The sequence below is a fragment of the Triturus cristatus genome, chromosome 3_2 (assembly GCF_964204655.1).
Source record: "Triturus cristatus chromosome 3_2, aTriCri1.1, whole genome shotgun sequence".
Classification (NCBI taxonomy): Eukaryota; Metazoa; Chordata; class Amphibia; order Caudata; family Salamandridae; genus Triturus; species Triturus cristatus.
In genome coordinates, this window is record NC_140584.1 from 510650616 (window position 1) to 510671239 (window position 20624).

General features: G+C 43.9%; 1 protein-coding gene across 1 annotated transcript in view; it reads right to left on the reverse strand.

The window, feature by feature from the left end:
* The window catches only part of DKK3 (dickkopf Wnt signaling pathway inhibitor 3), a 281398-nt gene that overhangs the window by 221354 nt on the left and 39420 nt on the right, over positions 1-20624 (reverse strand). The window contains exons 3-4 of the mRNA XM_085648192.1: positions 20332-20472; positions 16081-16164 (exon numbers count right to left, since the gene is read on the reverse strand). Of these exons, the coding sequence (XP_085504318.1) occupies positions 16081-16164; positions 20332-20472 (225 nt within the window). The remainder of the gene's footprint in view (positions 1-16080; positions 16165-20331; positions 20473-20624) is intronic.

A 20624-nucleotide genomic window follows, 5' to 3' on the forward strand; every position in this document is an offset into this window, starting at 1 on the left:
GGTTTTGTGTGGGCAAAATGCAAACCAAACTATAATGTCCCTGCAACCTTTGATTGTTTCAGTGCATATATACATATATATATTATATAATATATATCTCTATCTCTCTCTCTATATATATATATATATATCTATATATATATCTATATATATGTACATATATATAGATATATATATGATAAACATTTGCAGAGAGCAGATTCAGAGGGTTGGTATTCTTGTTGGGTGCTCCATATTTATGAGCTGCTCTAGACGCCTAAACTTAGGATCTACAATGTATTGTAATGTATTGTATTGTCTTGATATTTCCCACTGGGGATCTCCACTGGGTAGTTAGTGAAGCTTTTTTGATTTGCTAATAATTTTGAAGCTGTTTGACTAATCTTCACCAGGAGGTTGGTAATACCCTAGAAGTTCAGAGGTTGTCTTCTTTCCCTAGAACACAACATTCCCCTTGCAGGACATCTTGGGAAAAGCAAGACCTGGGGCAAGGTTGTCCCTCATTTTCACTGGCCCCATATGTATGAAGACACTGAGGAGTTTTGTTGCTCCTGTTTCACTTGCCAAGCCAGTGGTAAGTAGGACTAGAAAGGCACCCTTAATTCCACTCTCAGTGGTTGGGTTCCCTTTGAGATGGTAGGGATTGACACTGTTGGTCCCTTGAACCCTCCAGCTGCATCTGGACACAGTCACATCCTAGTGGTGGTGGACCATGCCACTAGGTTTACAGAGGCTATTACCCTTTGGACCACCATAGCTCCTGTGGTGGTGAGGGTCCTCCTGGGAATCTTTTCCAGTGTAGGATTCCCTACGGAGGTCTTAAAAGACAGAGGTACCAACTTCATGTCTAGTTACATCAGTGCAATGTGGAAAGAGTGTAGAGTAAACTATAAGTTTACCACACCCTACCATTCACAGTGAAATGGGCATGTCAAAAGGTTCAACAAGACCCTAAAGGGTATGATTATGGGACTCCCAAAAAAGCTCAAGCAAAAATGGGATGTCTTACTACCCTGCCCTATCTTTGCCAACAGAGAGGTTCCACAGAAGGGGGCTGGCTACAGCCCATTTGAACTTCTGTTTGGGCATCTAGTTAGGGGTCAATTGTGTCCAGTTAAGAAGGGCTGGGAGCAGCCTCTCAAACCTCCTAAACAGGATAATGTGGACTATGTCCTTGGCCTGTGTTCACGTATGGCTAAGTATATGAAGAAGGCAAGCAAAGCCTTGAGGCCAGCCAGGAGCTTCAGAAAGCTTGGCATGACCAAAAGGCTGTACAGACTGTTTACCAGCCAGGACAGAAAGTGTGGGTGTTGGAGCCTGTGGCCCCAGCAGCTCTCCAAGACAAGTGGAGTTTCCCCACACAATCCTTGAGAAGAAGGGTGAGGTCACATACTTTGTGGACTTATGGATCCAAGAAGTCCCCACAGGGTACTTCCTGTGACCTGCCTAAAACCTTTTGTAGACAGGGCTGACAGGAGCTTGCTCCTGGCCACTGATGAGGGACTGGAGGAAGAGAGTGACCCTCTCCCTGATCTCCTCTCTCAGAACCCTGTTGATGGGTCAGTTGAAGGAGAAGCCTTGACAGGCAGCCTCACTGACCAGCAGCAAGCTGATTGCAGGAAAGTCCTTAATCAGTTAAACTACATGTTCTCGCTGACACCCGGTCAAACCGCCTGATGTACCCATGAAGTGGACACAGGTGACAGCCTGACCATGTCAGAGACTGCATCAGGACTGAGGTCCAGAGGATGCTGAAACTGGGGGTCATTGAGCCTTCAGGTAGCCCTTGGGTTAGTCCAGTAGTCTTTGTACCAAAACCTCACACCAAAGGTGGCAAGAGAGAGATGAGGTTTTGTGTGGATTACCGAGGCCTCAATGCAGTCACTAGGACTGATGCCCATCCTATTCCAAGGGCAGATGAGCTCATAGATACTTTGGCCTCAGCCAAATATCTGAGCACATTTGGTCTAACTGCTGGCTACTGGCAAATCAGACTTGCTTAGGATGCCAAGCCAAAAACAGCATTCTCAACCCCCAGTGGGCATTATCAATGTGTTATGATTCCTTTTGGCTTGAAGAATGCACCTGTCACATTTCAGAGGTTGGTAAACAAAGTCGTGACAGGTCTGGAAGCCTATAGTGAAGCATATCTAGATGATATTGCTGTCTTTAGCTTAACCTTGGAGGATCAGCTGGTCTGCCTCAGATATGTTCTGGAGGCCCTACAAAAGGCAGGCCTCACTATCAAGGCCACCAAATGCCAGATAGGACAGAGCAAGGTTGTATACTTGGGTCACCTGGTAGGTGGAGGCCAAGTTCAACCACTGGAAATCAAAATCCGGACCATCATGGACTGGTTGCTCCCACTACCCAGACTGAGGTCAGAGCTTTCTTGGGCCTGACTTGGTACTATAGGAGGTTTGTTAAGGGGTATGGGTCTATTGTGACTCCCCTTAATAATCTCAGCTCCAAGAGAATGCCAAAGAAAGTTCAGTGGACAGTTAGCTGTCAAAAGGCTTTTCATGACCTGAAGCAGGCCACGTGCTCTGCTCCTAATCCGTAAAGTCCTGATTACTTCAAAATCTTCATTGTCCAGACAGATGCTTCTGAGGTATGGGTAGGAGCTGTTTTGTCACTGCAGAGGGACAGGAGCAACCAGTAGCTTGTATAAGCAGACGGTTGACTCCCAGGGAGAAACAATGGTCAGCTTTAGAGAGGGAGGCCTAAGCTGTTGTCTAGGCCTTGAAGAAGTTGAGTCCATGCCTGTTTGGTACTCACTTCCTTGTTCGGACAGACTATAAGCCCCTCTTATGGCTTAAAAAAATGAAGAGTGAAAACCCCAAACTTTTTAGGTGGTCCATTTACCTACAGGGGATGAACTTTTCAGTGGAACATAGGCCTGGGAGTAACCATGCCAACGCAGATGGACTCTCCAGATATTTCCACTTAGAAAATGAAGACTCAACTGGCCAAGTTTAGTCTCATCTCCTTACGCTTGGGAGGACGAGGTTGTGTAGGAAAGTAGGATCTGCTTTCATGGTTACCTCGACTTTTTGCTGGTGTCATTATGTTTTTCTGACTAGTCTGACTGGGATACTGCTAATTGGAACCCAGTCTCTGTGCTTCCTCCCTAAATTGGACCTTGGTGAGTTCTCATGTACCCCCAGATTGGCTACTGATGTACCCTTATAAGCACCTAGTATATGGTATTAAGGTACCTAGGGCATAGAAACACCTAGGGTCCTCTATGGGCTGAAGCATGTATTATGCAGCCCATAGGAGACCACTCAAATTGTGACTACAGGCCTGCCATTTCAGCCTGTGTAAGCTGGTGCTAGCACCAGTTACGACAGATATACGTTTTCTTATACCTGAGGTCACTACACTTAAAACCTATAAGTCACCCCTAAGGCAGGTCTTTCAATTATGAAGACAGGGTACTCGGTTATAAGTGTGAGAGTGTCCCTACATGAGCAGGACACCCCTACAATTCTTGGAGTCCAGTCTCTAGGGTTGTAAGTGCATCAGCTATGATGATACATAGAGTGGCAATGAGTCATTATGCGGGGGCTAACTCTAAACTGGCTGTAACGAACCTTGGCGTGTTTTATATCAATCACATCCCAACACTGTAAACGGTGTTGGAGGTATTATTCCATGGAGTGGGGGGCTCCACCGGGAACCCCTCCGTGCTACCGGTACCAGTCATCCAGACCCGGACAGCAAGCTATGGCTGCTGCCCACCAGAGATAATATTCTGCCCTCCTGCTGCTGAGCCAAGCTCAAGCAGGGGAAGGCAGGACAATAGGTTTCCTGTCACAGGGAGGTATTACCACCTCCCAGACAGGACTTAGTGTATTGGGCTAGGGTGGGGGCGCTTACCAGCACCACTTGACTGCTTTGAAGGGCACATTTGGTGCCCTCCTTGCATACTCCAGTTCAGGGAGCCGTTGGCTCCCACTTTGGTGCAAAACTGGACAAAGGACATGGGAGTATCCTCCCCACTGTTCAGCCCCTGCTCTGCGAGGGCCTCCTGAATCGTCCCAACCCTTTCTTTAGGGTACTTAAGGGCTTACCTGTGGGTGGTTCTTTCGATTCATTGTGGGACAAGATTCAGATCTGACACCACTTCATCTTCAACCGTCTGGGCACTTTGGACTTCGTTGGTCTTCGCTTTGGAAACCAAGACTGCACAGGGAAGAATCCTGCTGCTTCTGGTCTCATCGTCCTGCCAGTCTTCTGCATGGTCTGTGCCTGTGCTCCATCCAGGGCTGTGGACATCCAAGACACCTGAAGGAATCTCCCTTGGAAAGAAAGAGTCAGTCCCCTGCATCTGCAGGCACCGAAATGAAGCTGACCAGCCTGCTGTTCCTGAGCTCCCACAGACTCTTAAAGGTTCAGCAACACAGGTGGTGGTTCTGCAACTCCCTCAAGGCCTGCTCTGTCTTCACAGCAAGTTTAAAGCCAGTATCCCTCATCGGAACCGCTGGTGCAGTACTCCTGTGCATTGCATCAACTTGCCATTGCCAAACCTTGTTGACTCTCTTCTCCAGAGATCTTCGGGCTCCAAGAAGCTCAAGCCTCCAGCATCTGTTGCTACCAAGATCTTTGCCCTCAATACATCCTCTGCACAGTGGGCCTTCATCATTGGTGAGCTGCTCAAGGTCCTCTTGCGACTCCTGTGCCGTCGGCCTGTGGGTTCTCTTTAGGGTCTTCTTTGCTAGCTCCTGCTTGCTCTAGTCCTGCTCTGACTTACCTGCTCATAGTGAGTCACTTGGACCTTGCTGGTCCCGACACTGCACCTTTTTTGTCTGCCACGTTGGCTGCCGCCACCAAGGCTTGTTGGTGCTCCCGCACAACCCCAACCCAAGAATTATATGAAAAAAGGGTGTCTCGGGTGGGCACCAGGACACCGAAAATAAAACTTAAATTAAACAATGAATAATACATGAGGGGCAGGAGCCGCTCATTTATTGTTCACTGCTCCTTCAAGGAGCGCCCCATAATGCCCTACAACAGCTCATTTTACTTTCTTTTTTTTTTAAGCTTGGTGATGTCCATAGAAGGGGTATGGGCACCAGCAAGCCTTTTATTTCTTGTTGTGGGTGGCTGCCGGGAGTTTGGCAGCCCCTCAGCAACATTAAAAAATAAAGGACTAAGGGCCTAATTTGGATGTCGGTCTGAATGCCTCTGACCGCTGGTCTGAGGCTTTACGACCAACATCCAAGGTTTCAAACCCGACCGCCGTATTACAATGACGGTGGTCGGATTTGAAACCAGCCGGTCAATCCGGCTGGCTTCCGACGGGCTTAAGGAGACCGCCGGCCAGTCAGAAACCGAACATCATTGTGTGCGGACAGCATTTCCGTCGTCAGTATTATGATGTCGGTTTTTGACTGCTTTCTAAGTCGGTCTTTCCAACATGGAAAGCCTGTCGGAAAGCGACTCTGGGGACCCCAGCAGGGCTCCCCTTCTTCCGGTTGGGGCCGTGTAATTTTCGGCACTGTGTGACAAGCACCGTGAGGTGCCTGCCACACGATGCAGGTATTTACGGTAACTCCCATTTCTCAATGGGAACTTGTGCTGCAACAGGTTTCCGACTGCCGCACAAGCTCCCAATGGGAAATGGGAGTCTGCAAAGGCACCATGGCCGGTCGCATTGTAACTGCGTTTACGGACCACCAACCCAAGGTTGGTCAGTTCTAAAACTGCATGGATGTCAGTCTGAGGCAACTCCGACCAACATCCACATTAGGCCCTAAGTCTCCTAGGTCATTAAATCCATAACCACAGGAGAACCTGCCATATATTTTTTAAAGCCCTCCTAGCTGGAGCTCTCTGCTCTTCAGCTCTTGTGTTCAGTTCCATAGGGATGCGTTCCATAGCTACTCTTTGTAGCCTGTAAAATGTTTTCAAAAACACTCAAAGACGTGTTGATTTTTTATAAACAAAGCTTTATTAACTTTTTAACGGGAATCTCTTTTATTAAACATTGAACTGTGTGAATTAATGAAATATATATTTAGTTATAAGTATTGGTCATAATCTGTCAAAAACAATGCATTTGCTTTATATATGTTGATATTCTGATCCCTTCATAAAGCCGATAGCGCCTTAGACAAGGTCAGGATTCCTGCTCAACTTAAAATGAGACACCGTATAGTCAGTCATGTGCGTCCACAGGAGTTTGGATGCCAGGCAGTAACTATAACTCATGCCCTCACCATGCACTGCTAATTACCCTACATATTACATCACTTGTGTCATGATCTATGACATCATTGATAACATGACTGCAACATCTAAAATGACAACAATTTTTTCCTTGGATAGACCCTTTCCCCCAAACCGTCTCCAAGTCTGGAGATGATGAAGGGAGACTTTTCAAGCCTTTTGCAGGAGTGAAACACTGACCATTTCCAGAGTTGGATTGAATGTTTATAAATGCCAACCTTAGCCCACACAAACTTTCAAATCCGAATCATACCTTCATCCTATATTTTCCACCCTTTTTGTAGGGTTTACTACTGCATATTGCTCCACCCTTTCCACACTGTGCCTGCCTGGTTTTTCACAAATCATAAAAGGTAAGGGGTCCCTTTGTGAACCATTCCTTTTTGTGAATAGGTTACAACCTATTTGAGTTGGTGATAAAATATTAATGTTTGACAACCAGATCTCGGTCGTGAAACATTTATGCATACCTTAAAGAATCAGTATTTGGAAGGGGTGTCCTCGAAACCCCTCTTCCAAAAAACGATTCTGTGATGTTTCCCAAACTAACTTTTTACGAAAGAAAAATATTTTCCGAATCGTTCGATGGGTTAATACCGTTAAAAAAGAGTCTAATCATTCGCAAACCCTGTGATCTAACGAATCAGAGGGTTTGTCTATGACATGAGCCTCCCAGTGTTCACTCTAAATGCCTTCAATGAAAGCCAAAAATAAGAAACAAGATCAGTATTTACAGTGTCAACTACAATGTGGTTCTTGAGTAAAAGCAAATTCCACTGACAGCTGCATTATATCACAATGACGCTGCCAGAATAAAAAAAAACTGTAAAGCCTCCATGCAAATTTCAAATAAAACATATTTAAATTACTCATAAACGTCTGACTTTCACATTTTTCATTTATGAATGTATGAATTACTATTTCACCTAAGCCCCAAAATGTGTGCTTTCATTTTAATGGAGTCTGAAATGTGGTAAGGCTTTCGGCCATACGGCCCTGCCCAGTGTCTCACAAGTTTCAGACAAAAGGTTATTTTCAGGCCATATTGCAGCTTCAAAAGCAGCAGAAATGTACTTTACTTTGCAAAATGCACCGTTAGAAAAACACTATGGGCCAAATGTATCAAACATTTTTTGCGTTCGCAAATGGGACAATGCTCAGAATCAGCCCATTTGCGAACGCAAAAAATGCTTTTCACATGTAACAAACCCTATTTTGTGATTTGGTAACCTGTTACTGAATCGCAAAATGGGTTTGTGATTCAGTATTTGGAAGAGGTGTGTTTAGGGCGTCCCTTCCAAATACCGAATCGTAAATGTATGTATGAATATTTTGTGACCGTGAATGCGGTCGCAAAACATACGCAATTTACCACCAACTTCAAATTGGGGGTAACCCATTCGCATATGGGAAGGGGTTCCCAAGGGACCCCTTCTCCTATGGGAGTGGTGGTGAAAACGTTTTTTAAGAGCAGGCAGTCGTCCCATGCAGGGACATCTTAAGGATTTTGGATGCCCTGGGACAAATGTATTTTGGGGGCCACCGTTCTGAACAGCTTTGAATTTATGATCCCATTTCAGCTCTTTCATGCGCTCTTTCACTATGTCACTGACAATGCACGTCCTCATTCTAAATATGTTTACATCTAATATTCAGGAATATTGATCTGCTTTTTCAATATTGCAACACAGCAGCAGCTCACTATTTACTGCCAATACTCTGTGACACCCTCACATTTCTCATGTGCGAGGTCCTGTTTTGATCTAAAAAAAACATTTTTATGGATGTTGCATGAAACATACACATTTTCTCAGCAAAGTGTTTATAATAGACACTCACACCTCAAAAAACTTTTTTAAAAATTAAAGGAAAAGCTATTTAAAACAATCTAATTATGAATAATTATAGGTCATGAGGGCAAGACTCTCTGCAAAACATATCTGGCTCTATCACGGGGCCCTCTGAAAGGCTGGGGCCTTGGGCCAAAGGCCACTTTGCCCATGCCTTAAAACGTATCTGGTCCCATGGACCACTGCCAGCCCTTAAAAAATGAAAAGAAAACTTTTCATTTTTGTTTTTTTAAATGCAACCCATTTCTCTTTAAGGAAAACGGGCTGCTTGTTTTTTTTTAAATGCTTGCTTTATTTACAAGCAATCACGGACATGGTGGTCTGCTGACCCCAACAGGCCACCATCCCCGTGATTTTAGCGATTCCTAGGGAATCGCAAATTACGACCTATATCATTAATATTAATGAGGTAGGTCGATTCGCGAGACCCTACGAATCTCTAAATGTAGCTCTTGGCGTTTCATACATTTGAAATAGTGATGACCTAATTGCGATTCGCTGAAAAACGCAATTAGGTAATCGCTATTCCAAATCTTGATACATGTGGTCCTATATTCTGTTTTTATTTTTAATAGCATGTGTGTCTGCTCCAGACAGGAAAGTTTTTTTAGAGTTGTGTAGTGATGTGTGACTGGCATAACTGAACCTCTAGAGTGAACCTACCTCCGCAATACCTCTGTCTTCTCTAAGACCTGTAAGCGTTACTACTTCAGTAAAACCAATACAATCATTTAGCATCTGGATTTACCCATACCAAGCATATCTGCATTTCTGTAGTGCTATACAACCTCAGGGTTATAAGTATTTTTGAGAAGATTGGTGCTACCGCACTGAGGGACATCAAGCCCCTATTGGCACCACAATGTGACTTTTCCCGACGTTGTGGTAAAGAAAGGGGCTTCGCCTTATTTACAAGGCTGCATTAAGCCCCTTAGCATGGCTTAACGCTGACTTGTAAATAAGGCACCCTTTCACGCTATACTTAGAGTGAAAGGAGAGGGCAATGGGTGTTGCAGTGGGCATTCCACCACAACATCCATTGATTTGATGCTGCCCCATTTTACAAGGGTGGCGTAAATATGGGGCAGTGCCAAAATTGAGACCAGGGAAAACATGGTCTTACCCTAGAGCAACGAGGAGAAATGTTTGATTTCTCCTCATTTTTGCTGTTTCCATGTGTTGTGCAGCACACATTGCCCCATGCCTCATCCACCTATCATTCTTTCCCTTCAACTGACCTTTAGCAGCCTTTGCACTTATAGTGCATAACTACCTTCCTCCGAACATTGGTCTTAAATCTCCCTCCCTCTCCTATGGCCATGCATGACCAGCAGCACTTCTGGCACATGGCCGCTGATCCATGAATGTCAAAAGGCATGCTTTCTTTAGGGTGGGTCTTCTGATGTTCTATTTTGTTACCAGGCATGGTGGTCCCAGGCAAGAAGAATGAACATAAGCCATTACACACTGGGAAATCTACCTGTGTTTCAGGGAAATTCATTTTTGTTTTGCAGAAATAAACTTCTGTTTTGGAGGTTTATTTCTACGAAGCAAAATAAATTGTCTGCATGCCCAACAGTACATTTTTGAGTATATTGCACCAGTTTGTCAGGTTATCAAAAAATATCTGCCATAGTTGAGGGGCAGTATAAATATGGGAAAGTCTAATGACCCTTTATAATATTAATATTCAGCACACACTTCACATTGTGACCCAGACACTAGCACCAGATCATATATCCACCTCAGTCAATGGCCCTCATTATGAGTGGCCCCTGAAATTATAGTATGCGTGGAAACATATGGTACTGCACAGCTTTATGGCAGATATCACACCCTGCAATTTCCCGGGTGAAAAAACATATGCTACTGCACATAATGGAATTCCAAGTTTTTGGTAAATATCACACCCCACAATTTCACTGGGTTAATTTCAGGAGGTCAATCTTGCCAAAACTTTCAGAGGGAAATGGCTGGAAAATATCAAGACATGGGGATTTTGGTAAAGTAAGCTCATACAGTAAGATCTTGCTGAGGCATCTCCTATGAGTAAGCATTCGAGCCTAGCCAAGCTACTGAATGCTGAGTCAGTTCTTCTCGGTGACTAATTGAACACAAGTTTGGATGGAGTTGGTTACCCAAGTTTCTAATAGTTCTATTTGTAAAATATGCAAGCCTTTTTGTCTTGGTTATGAGAGGTGCAGTGTAGGGAAACAGTTAGTATACTAGCATAGTGGAAGCGGCGGCTTAAGTTGGAAAAGGTTGGATGTCCCAAAATGCGGAAGAAATACCAATTTACAGAAATATCTCATCGGCAATATCGACTACCTTGATGATGTAGAGACTGTTGATACTGTAGATGTGATATTTTTGTAGGTCAATATTTAACCTCAATACTGTGACTCCCTGCTCCTGGAAAGTATGATAAGCACCAGTGGTGGCTGGCAATTTTACCAGGGAGGGGGGCACGGAGCATGCGCACACACACACAAACACCTCACTGAAAAATGCACATAAATTCATACATGCACGCACCAAACTTACAAAAAAACAAAACTTGCCTTCATTGTAGAGAGGTAAGCCTCGGAGGTCACAGCAGCTGCGGCCCGTGGAGGGAGTTCCGTGGGGCAGTAAGGCGGGGCGGGGGAGGGGCAGGGTGGGGGGTTCTAAAAACTGGAATGTGGATAATTACAGGTAAGTAAACAAATAAATAAAACGAATTTCGTAGCGCGCGCTGCGTCTCATTTTGCAATGCAGCGTGCGCTACGAAATTCGTTTTATTTATTTAATTGTTTACTTACCTGTAATTATCCATATTCCGGTTTTTAGAACCCCCCACCCTGCCCCTCCCCCGCCCCGCCTTACCGCCCCACGGAACTCCCTCCACGGGCCGTGGCTGGGTCACAGGATGGCTGAGACTGATTTGTCACAGAGTGGGAGGGGGTCAGTGAAACTGCTGACCCCACTCTGTGACGAGGTGTCACTGATTTACACTTGGCCCTGAGCACTGAATTGCCCAGGTCCAAGGCAATCAGTGACTCTCCCCCTTGTCACGAAGGGGAGGGTCTTAGGCACTTTTGCCAGACTGAGAAGGTCTCACCCACAGGGCTGTGAAATCCTCAGCTTGACAAAGTTCAGATCAGGCAGCCAAGAGTATACGCATTTATCACATGTCTAGCTCCAGGTGCCTAGCCTGCACAATAATTTTGTCTATAAGGTGACTTTTCTTTAGCCTAACAACCATTCCTCTTCCCAGGAAGAAGGTGGGGGAAGCGTGGCCCCTTAGCACATAATGACGAGCCGCTGCTGATAAGCCTAAAAAAATATTAAGGTGAGAACCATGCAGGTGGTACAAATAGGAAACCTGCCCACTCAATTGTTCCTTGTCTCTCTTTCTCTCTCTTCTTTCTCTCTCTTTCTGTGTTGTTGCCCCTCTCTCTTCCACTCTGTCCACTCTCTCTCACACACTATCTCGCTCTATCTATCGTCTCTCTTTTCCCCTTGCAGTCATCTGCTTCTTTGAAACATTTCCTTCTCCCAGTCCTTTTTACTCCCTTTTTCTGTCCATGTCTCTCCTGTTCCTCTCCCTCTATGACCTGAAGTACCTCTTCCAACATTTACCGCAAAACATTTCAGCCAATGTTCAAACCAGTTACGAATATTTATCTATTTGGGGATAAGTCCAGTTTCCAGCAAACCATTCTGCAATGTATTTGGTTACGACACATTGGATGAGTGAGCATTTCCCAGTAAGGTTTTGTAATTTGTAATTTTTTCTGTTCTATCCCTGCCTTCGTCATCACCATTTAGTTTTTTTTTGGTTTATAGCATATTCTTTTCTAGACACCAAGGCCGCCATTAACTAAAGTATTTATTGTGCACTTGCACCACACAAAAGATAACATCTATTTACTTGCTGCTGTAACCCTCACGAACTTTATTGAATGTTGGTACAAATTTAGCAAGTTGCATGTATGATGATCACAGACTTGTTTACACATTAACTGGACAAAAGCCAGCAGATGATCTGACGCCACTAAAATAAATCAAAAGAATCCGTGCAATTTTCAAAGCTGCCCAGCCACAGATCAAAACGCCAAAATATACTAAAACAGCGTCCAGTACCAAAAAAGTCAATTGTGGTCATTGAATGCTGTGAGGTATTTTGCAACTGTAGATTCGAAATAGGCATCCATGGGGTAATAAGTATAGGAAGGATTTGTTACTATATTTTACAACTTTAGTCATTATTAATATGCATTACAAATCACATCTAGGAATTGGGGAGTGAAAGCATAAACACTAATATATCATCTACATTTTAGTAATTTTCGTTCAACAAACAGAAGTTTGTGTGATAAAATGAATGGAGCATCCTGACATACATCAAATACACCAATTTAATTACCGGAACCAGAATTATGAATATTGCGTTTTAACTAGCTCATTACAGGGCCAATGTTACAGAACAAAGAATTCCATCTAACTGTTTGCGTGAAACAAACTTAGGGACATATTACAACAAAATGAACGCAGTGCTGCAAGCAATTTAGCAGCGCCGCGCTGTGTCGTATTCACAAAAATACGGTGCACTCGTGTTTTACCTTGCGCTGGTGCTAAGAAGCTGCCTAGTGTCAACGCCGGCAACCTTGCGTGCTTAATTAGAGCCGGTGGTTTCCGGTGCTCGGCACCGACATTTAATTGCCAGCACTCGCACTTAGGACAGCTGCTCAATCAAGATGAGCAGAAAAACAGTTTTTTATTCATTTAATACACATTTAAAGCAACTAATACCAGCCACCTAAACCATTCCTAAAGCTTTGGGGGCCTCGAACAGTCTGAATTGTCACACTAGTAGCAGTATGATGGCTATTAGTTGTGTCATTGGCAGTGCTGGCAGTGGCAATGTATGGTGCAAACTGCGGTGGTCTCATCATGAGGGCTCCGGCACTAATTTCTTTTTACAAATTAAGTACTAAGTGCAAGGGTGCCTGCGTTGCAGTGATAATTGCTTTTATGCAGGAAGGGACATCTTCCTGCACATAAACAATAATCAAAGGCGATTTTCTCCTTCTGCAGCACACATAGAAAAAGCAAAAAACAAGGAGAAATAAAAGTATTTCTCCCTGTTGCGCTACTCCAGCGCCTGCTTTTCAATGACATTGGTTTTGGTGCTGCATCAGATTTATAGATACTTGTAAATCTGGGCCAGCGTCAAAAAGCAATGGGCGTTGGGGTGGAACGCACGCAGCAAAACCCATTGCCGGCCCCTTTCCCGCAGATACCTGCGTCAAAGGGTACGATATTTACAAAGCAGCGTTAAGCCAAGCAAAGTGGTTTAGCGCCGCTTTGTAAATATGGAGGAGGGCACTGTGCCACCAGAGTGTCGGGAAAAATGATACTCTGGTGGCGCAATGCCCTTGTAAATATGCCCCTAAGTGAGCACATTGGGTCAATCTATGTTCAGGTTACACCAGCAAATATTCTTTCTTAAGAGAGTAAATTCAGTTTTGCTATTCCCAAACCCAGTCTTACACTCATAAAAAGATTTACGCATACGTAATATTGCCCAAGTACACAAGTACAGTAAACATTATAATCATTATTAAATGATGAAATTTATGAACATCCGCATAGGTCACTTTATGGTGAACTGAATTCTTAGGCCTACATGGGCACCCAAGGAAAGAACCTCTGTCACATTATTCATCTCACCATACTGATCCTTCCAAAACTATTTTTAATCAGGGTTTTATGTTTTTTTAACAATTAAAAAAATGCATTTAATATTAGTGCCATACGATGTTTTGTTTAATATGTATACATTTAGACCGTGGGCCTCTATGAATGGTTGTCCTAACAAATTGCAAACTGTTTTTCATCTTGATACTTTGTTGCAGTCGTTGGAGCCTTCAGGCCGCCGGGTAAGGGTAGGGCAGTGGGTGATCCCCTGCATCCTTTTACTCCACGCTGCACTGTCTGCAGCTCATGGGTTTTACAGGCAATGTTGGATTTTGTTTACTAATTAGAGGATCAGGCGTGTTTCCAAATTGTAAATCTGCCCCAAGGTGCATACTCAACAACTAAAACTCCCCAGGAATGACCTAGGGAACACAAAGTCAGTTTTTTCCAGAGAATTAAAAGTGTTGATATCTGAGGGTTAGAGAGTAGGCACAGGGTCTCACTTTGCACCGGTTAGCACCCTCACTGAGTTGGCTGACCAAGGGTGTGCACCTGCTTAACAAAAAAACCACAGTGCTGTTCCCAGGCAATGTGTGCTACATAACGCAAAGCACAGAAAATCAGAGCAGTCATTTATCTGCCACTTTATGTTCTGTGCAGCTCATCTCATTACCCATGAGACGAGCACTGAAGGATCCAAAAATTGTGGGTGCCGCCACAAACTTGTGGCACTCTTGGTGGCCTTCAGCGACCTCCTCAGGCGCTAGGGTGCAGGGTATCCAAACATGTACAACAGTGTGCTTGCTGCTGCATTGTCAGAGTTTCCACAGGGCCACACAGCATTAGGGCCTGATTACGAGTTTAGTGGTGCAGGAGCAGGGCGGCACACCTTCGCCCCACTCCCGCACTGCCAAACTCAACTACCACCCGCTGCCAGATTAGGAGTTTTCTCCTGGTCTGGCGGGCAGTCCTTTGGCATTCCCACAGAGGTGCCCTTGAAAAAGTCACCGCAATGTAAACACCAAAGCCCTTTCCTGCATGGCATGTACTGTTAAGTCCATGCCATGCAGGAAAAGGGGTGCATGCACACAGGGGGGCACACCATGGGCCCATCTACATGCACCCGAGGGCCCAAAGGCAACATGGAGTCCTGTAGGGCCCTGTTTATTACCTCACCACCAGAATTCCATGGCGTGAACATCGCCATGAAACCCTGGCGGTGAAGAAAACTCATTATATGCTTGGCGGAGCCCACAGCAACCTGCCAAGCATATTACGGTCATAAACTGCCTCACCACCGCCAGGAGCCGCAGATCCCTGACAGTTGCGGCAGTGCCAGGGAGGTCCGACCGCCATAGTCGATATACGGCAATCAGACCATGGTGCGGTGTTCCCCAGCTGGTTTGGCAGTCCAAACTCGTAGTCAGGCCCTTAATATGGAGAGAGGCCAGGGACTCCCTGACAGAGGATGGTTCAGTTTATGACTATTCCCATCTTGTCAGAGGTCCCTGAGATGTGCTTCGAAGGCCTTTCCTCCAATGTACATGGTTGCAATATGTCAAGTGCACAGTTGTTCCCCTATCTGTTTGAGACCACACCCCTTTGTAAATGAGAGAACGTTCACTCTGCATTGCATGGGCCTAAATTTTGCACATGCACGGTTATCACAAATGCACATTCACAAATGTCCGCAGTTAAAAGCACCCCATGGGTGATGAAAATTGATGCAAACCCTTCTGGGTCGCAAACTTGGGCATACTCTGGGCAGGAACCCCTGGTCACGTAAGACTACCTTAAAACTTAACAACGCTAGCATAAGGTATTAACACAATTTATAATTAATTGCAAATCCAGTAAGGCACCATACATAATGTGGCGTCAAATGTATAACTCCTATTTCTGGCTCTTCTGAGCAACATTCTCTGCCGGAACATGCAAGGCCCAGATAGCATATTCAAATAAATGCTGCTGGGTAACAAGAAAAATTGGCAAAACATTTGATACAAATTGAGTTTATGCGTGGTCTCCAAGCAACCAGCAGTATACCATGAGCACGAGAAAGACCTATTGATTTAGAGCACAGAAGGGATATATCTGATTGCAGCCAAAATACTTCCCACAGAAGCAGAGAGCTGCTCTGTCCCAGTGCCAACTTCTCCTGAACACCGTTTAATGTGGTGTTCACATTCAGTGGAGAAGATGACTGGTTAAGGGAATGTGGAAACTCAGAAGGTTGTTGTGTGGCTGATGGCCTCGTGCAGGGTGTGTCTATGTCAACAAGAGTTCAACAGATCGATTTGTTTATTTAACTTACATGGTTCCTTTTGCCTTCGCCGCCTTTTACGGATGTGATTACAGATTCAGAGAATATGGTTGATCCGGTTTGGTTATCTGTTAACTAGGAAGAAGAGGAGATAAAAATTAGTTTACGACATTAGTACAACTCTGGTCAACTTAGGAGGGGCCCAGTGGAGAGCGACTCCCGTGTCTTTTTCACTTTGTCAGCATTGGTACATTGCCATTGTCAACATCTCCAGCTGGGGAACATCGTCTGCTCTGAAGAAAAACGGAATGTATTTACTTAAGCTAGCTCTTCCAGTTTAATATTAAAAACATATGAGGCCTTCACTTTAGGCCATAATGCAAATGATGGTGTATAAATAGGGCAGACATGTAACAATTGTGCTCACTGTCTACTAACCTTAATTATGGAGTAGGGGTGTTTGTGATTTCCCTTTTGTTCCCGGGCAGAGGTCAAAAAGGGACAGTCACATATCCCTTTCTAATGCACTGTAAAGAGCAGAACTGAAAGCGCCTGAGGGTACTGCTGTGAGAAGTTGACCTGAAAGCCAAGAGCATTGTGGGATGCCTTGCATACACCAAGAAGCTAGCAGGGGTATTAGTGTTTATGTGTATGTTAATGTTTAGGATTTGTAAAGCGCCTGGCTGCTCTTAACAGGGCGTCTCAGTGCTAAACAACTGGCAACAACAGAATCCCTTGGAGCAAAAGGTGGTATTGAGTTAAAACAGCCAGAAATCCTGTTGTCTCCTAAAGATTGCTTTGCAGGGGCTCTAGCACGGATAAAGCAGTAAGGTGTTCCAGAGTTTAGGTGCCAGTTAACTGAAGGACTGACCTCCCAAGCTGGCTCTTTTGTTTCTAGGAAAGTAACCTTGCTTGAATTGGATGACCCAAGCACCCTATAATGAGTATAGGGCTGAATCAATTATCGAAGAAAATGGGGGATTGTGTTGGCGAAAGTGAAAAATGCAAAGTAAACAGCATTGAATATGACTCAACTTCCAAGTGGTAACCACTGTAAATCAGTCAAATAGGACAAGTTGGAATAATATTTGGGAACCTGCAAAAGTAGACGGCTGCCACATTATGTATTAATTGAAGCCACTTTGATAACGTCCTTAAAATGTTATCATAGTCTAGATGTGACATAATGATAGACTGGATGACGTTTTTTTGGGTGGAGGTTGGGAGGTGCCATGGCACTCTCTTGAGGCACCTCCAAAGACCGAAACAGCATGCGGTGTGGTTCATTATTTCATGATCAAATGCCGAATTATGATTAAGCCAGACACCCAGATATTTACTACAGGTTTAGAGGCAGGGAAAGTGTCCAGGTCCTCTGGTCTCCATGAAGTGCACCAAAGGTAAGGCTGGTTACCAACCACCATCACTTCTTGCTACAGCACATAGACTGGGGCTTATTTACAAGCCCCTTGTGCCACTAGTGCGTCACTTTTAATATGGGAAAAAGTGAAGTACTGGCAGCGTAAGGGGCTTGTGAATAAGCCCCACAGCTTCTCAAATACGAGGAGTTGTTTGCCGAGTTGTAAGTGAGTGAGATCACAAGCTGGGTGTCGTCAACGTGAATGACCTGGGTAAAGCCAAGCAATTTGACAATATCAGCCAGAGATCAGGTATAAATGTTAAAAAAGGGTGCTGCTTAAGGAAGATCCCTGGAGTACACCAAAAGACATTGGCAAAGTGATGGATAATAATGGATTAGCAGAAACTTGAAAAGAGTATTTTTCAAAAAAGGAGGCACACACTCTAAGGCCTTATTACAGATCCGCAGTCCAGTAGCCTCTACAAAAGAGAGGTGTGCAACACCAAGACAAAGCAGGAGCTCAAAATGAGCAGGATGCCATGGAGCCACCTTGGTTAAGTATTCACCTTAGCTCTTCAGGAACAGCTAAAAGGGCGGACTCCATACTGTGGTACGGATGATAGCCTGACTGCTAGGGATGGAGTAGGTAATGAGTTTCAAGATAGCTAGAGAGTTGACAATTGATATGTCTGCCAAAGTTTAGGCTGGAAAAGTAAGACGAGAAATAAGGCGATCATTTTCAGGTTTGGAAGGATCCAGAGAAGGTTTATTAGGAGTGGATAACCACTGTGTATTTCCATAATTAAGGAACATTTGCTGAAGAGATCGAGGAATTAAATAGCTTTAGAAGAATAGGATGGATAATATGTCAGCCCTTATCAATGACATGAGCCGGAGCAAGATCAAGAAGAGAACTCGATTTTATAGAGTTGATAAGGACATAAAAGTCCTCCATCCAAATGAGACTGGGCATAGACAGGCATGGCCAGAGGCATTGCGAGGCTCGAAGGTCACAGGAACTTGGACGTTCTGAGACTCTACAGGGAAGGCAGTATAAATAACAGTGCTTTTTGGTGAAAAGAATCTTGCAAGATTGTTAAATCTAATAATAGTCAAATGATAGTGTAACTGTTCCACATGACTGTGCGACCTGATACTTTCACCATAAGCTATAACATGGTGTGGACTGTACACAACTATTTTCAGCAAGCTAATTCAAAGCTTGCTAATTCAATCCAAAGATGTACAGCACTGTGAAGCAAGAGTACCCTGATCAGTAAGAGGGAGAGCTGGGTGGGTGGGATTGCAGAGGTTAACAAAACGATATTCTAAGTTGTGTAGAGCCAATGTGAGAGAGCAGGTAACAAATAATTGGCTCTGTCCAGCTGAATCTGGCTACTTCAAGGACACAGAAATATGTCTTGTACTCTTAGTGCTGCAGCTAAGCGGATCACAGGCTACAAGCTCAATACAAGACCTTTGTACAGAGCTACAAAGAAGCGAGGTAGACTAGTGTTTTGCCACCCTTCCTGTGGATGAGTGTATAGCTCATGTTCACATTCTTGTATCTGCTTTTTAAAAATTCTGCAAATCACTCTCCCATTCATCCTTTCAGCACTGCCTTCCTCACTTCACTGCCCATTGATGTCCTGCAGAGCATACCACTCTTCCTGTTTCTATCCCTTCCACACTGGGAGTGAAATGGTTCAGGGAAAGGAATGGAATCAGGATGAGTATAGGAAGGAGACACTAATGGAATCACGCCAAATGGGCAGCGGGGGACAGATTCTACAGATACGCACAAATGTGCATTACCTTCAGTCCAAATTCTTATTCCTTAACAGTGTCTTTCTGCCCCAGCTTCTTTGTTTCTCAATACAAAAATCACAAGACAATTTGTGAATCTCTGTGTGGCTCAAGAAGAGTTGCTGAGATGGGGCAATAGTGCAGCTACTTGCCCAAGACATACCACTGTGGAATGTTGAAGCAGACAGTGGAGAATGATATTGTGCAATTGTGGCTCTGATATTAGGTGACAATACACCTTGTTGGATCGTTGTATGATATTAACACATATCTTATGCGAAAAAGCGTTCAGTTTCGAATTCCGGTACACATAATAAGGGATATCCTTTAATCTCAGCAAAAACATTCCTGAGTTCACTATGCAATTTTCTTTAACATGCTACTTTCCACAGATATTAATGTCGTCTCTATATGAATGTGGCACCAATAGTAGGGGAATAAGCTGTAAAATCTTGCCACTGATACTAAGTTAGGTATACCAGTTTGGCGCATATAGGGTGAGCACTGATTCACCTTAAGAAAGATAAAAAAGGAGGTCACTGTATTGTAATGATACAGAAAACTCTTTTATATTAAGGTTTGTGATTAGAATTCAGCAAGTCAGGATATATAACATATTTGATATTAACACGAGCAAATATAATAGAGATGACAGCTCCATCTTGAGGACCCCTTCCTTCCACTGTCCTGAAACTAGAATGGTAGACAGCTCGGAAGGGAGGTTTCACCTGTTTCCCCCAGCCACTAATGTAGCCCCATAGTTTATTAAACAAAAGTAGTAAGACTAAATTAGGTCTTGAATTTTTTTTTCAATAGTTCGTCTTAATTTCTAAATCAAGGGTACTTATTTGCATTAAGATAGGGCTAATTAGAAGTTAAGTTGACAGTGCGGGGATTTCAACCGGAGACCTAAAGCTTATGGGGCGATATTTCTTATCTTATCTTATCTGTAGATGGCCCACCACACTCAGACATCTTGTTTGCAAAAGCATAGGTGTATGAGTATGGGGGACTTAATGTAACATCCTCCTGAATAAAAATATCCCTCATAAAACATTAAAACAATTATCGTTCACACAATGACAGTATTTAGAAATAAAAAAAAAAACCTATTCAAATAGACATATCGGTCATACCTTATCAATTTCCTGATGAATAAGTACAGTTTCGTTTCCAACTTTTGTCTCCGCGTTGGATTCATTATGATAGTTTAGAGGTAGCATACCCGGTTCCACATCTGGTCTTATTCCCACAGCACCACCTTCTTCAACTTCCATCTACAATTTCATAACATGGAGGTTTTCATCATCTCAACTGGTTACCAATGAGCAGCACTTACAACTGAACAGTAGAGTAGTAGAGAACTCTGTTTTCAATGACCCCATCCCAATAAATGTCAAGAGTTATTTACTCATTTCTTGTGTCTCTT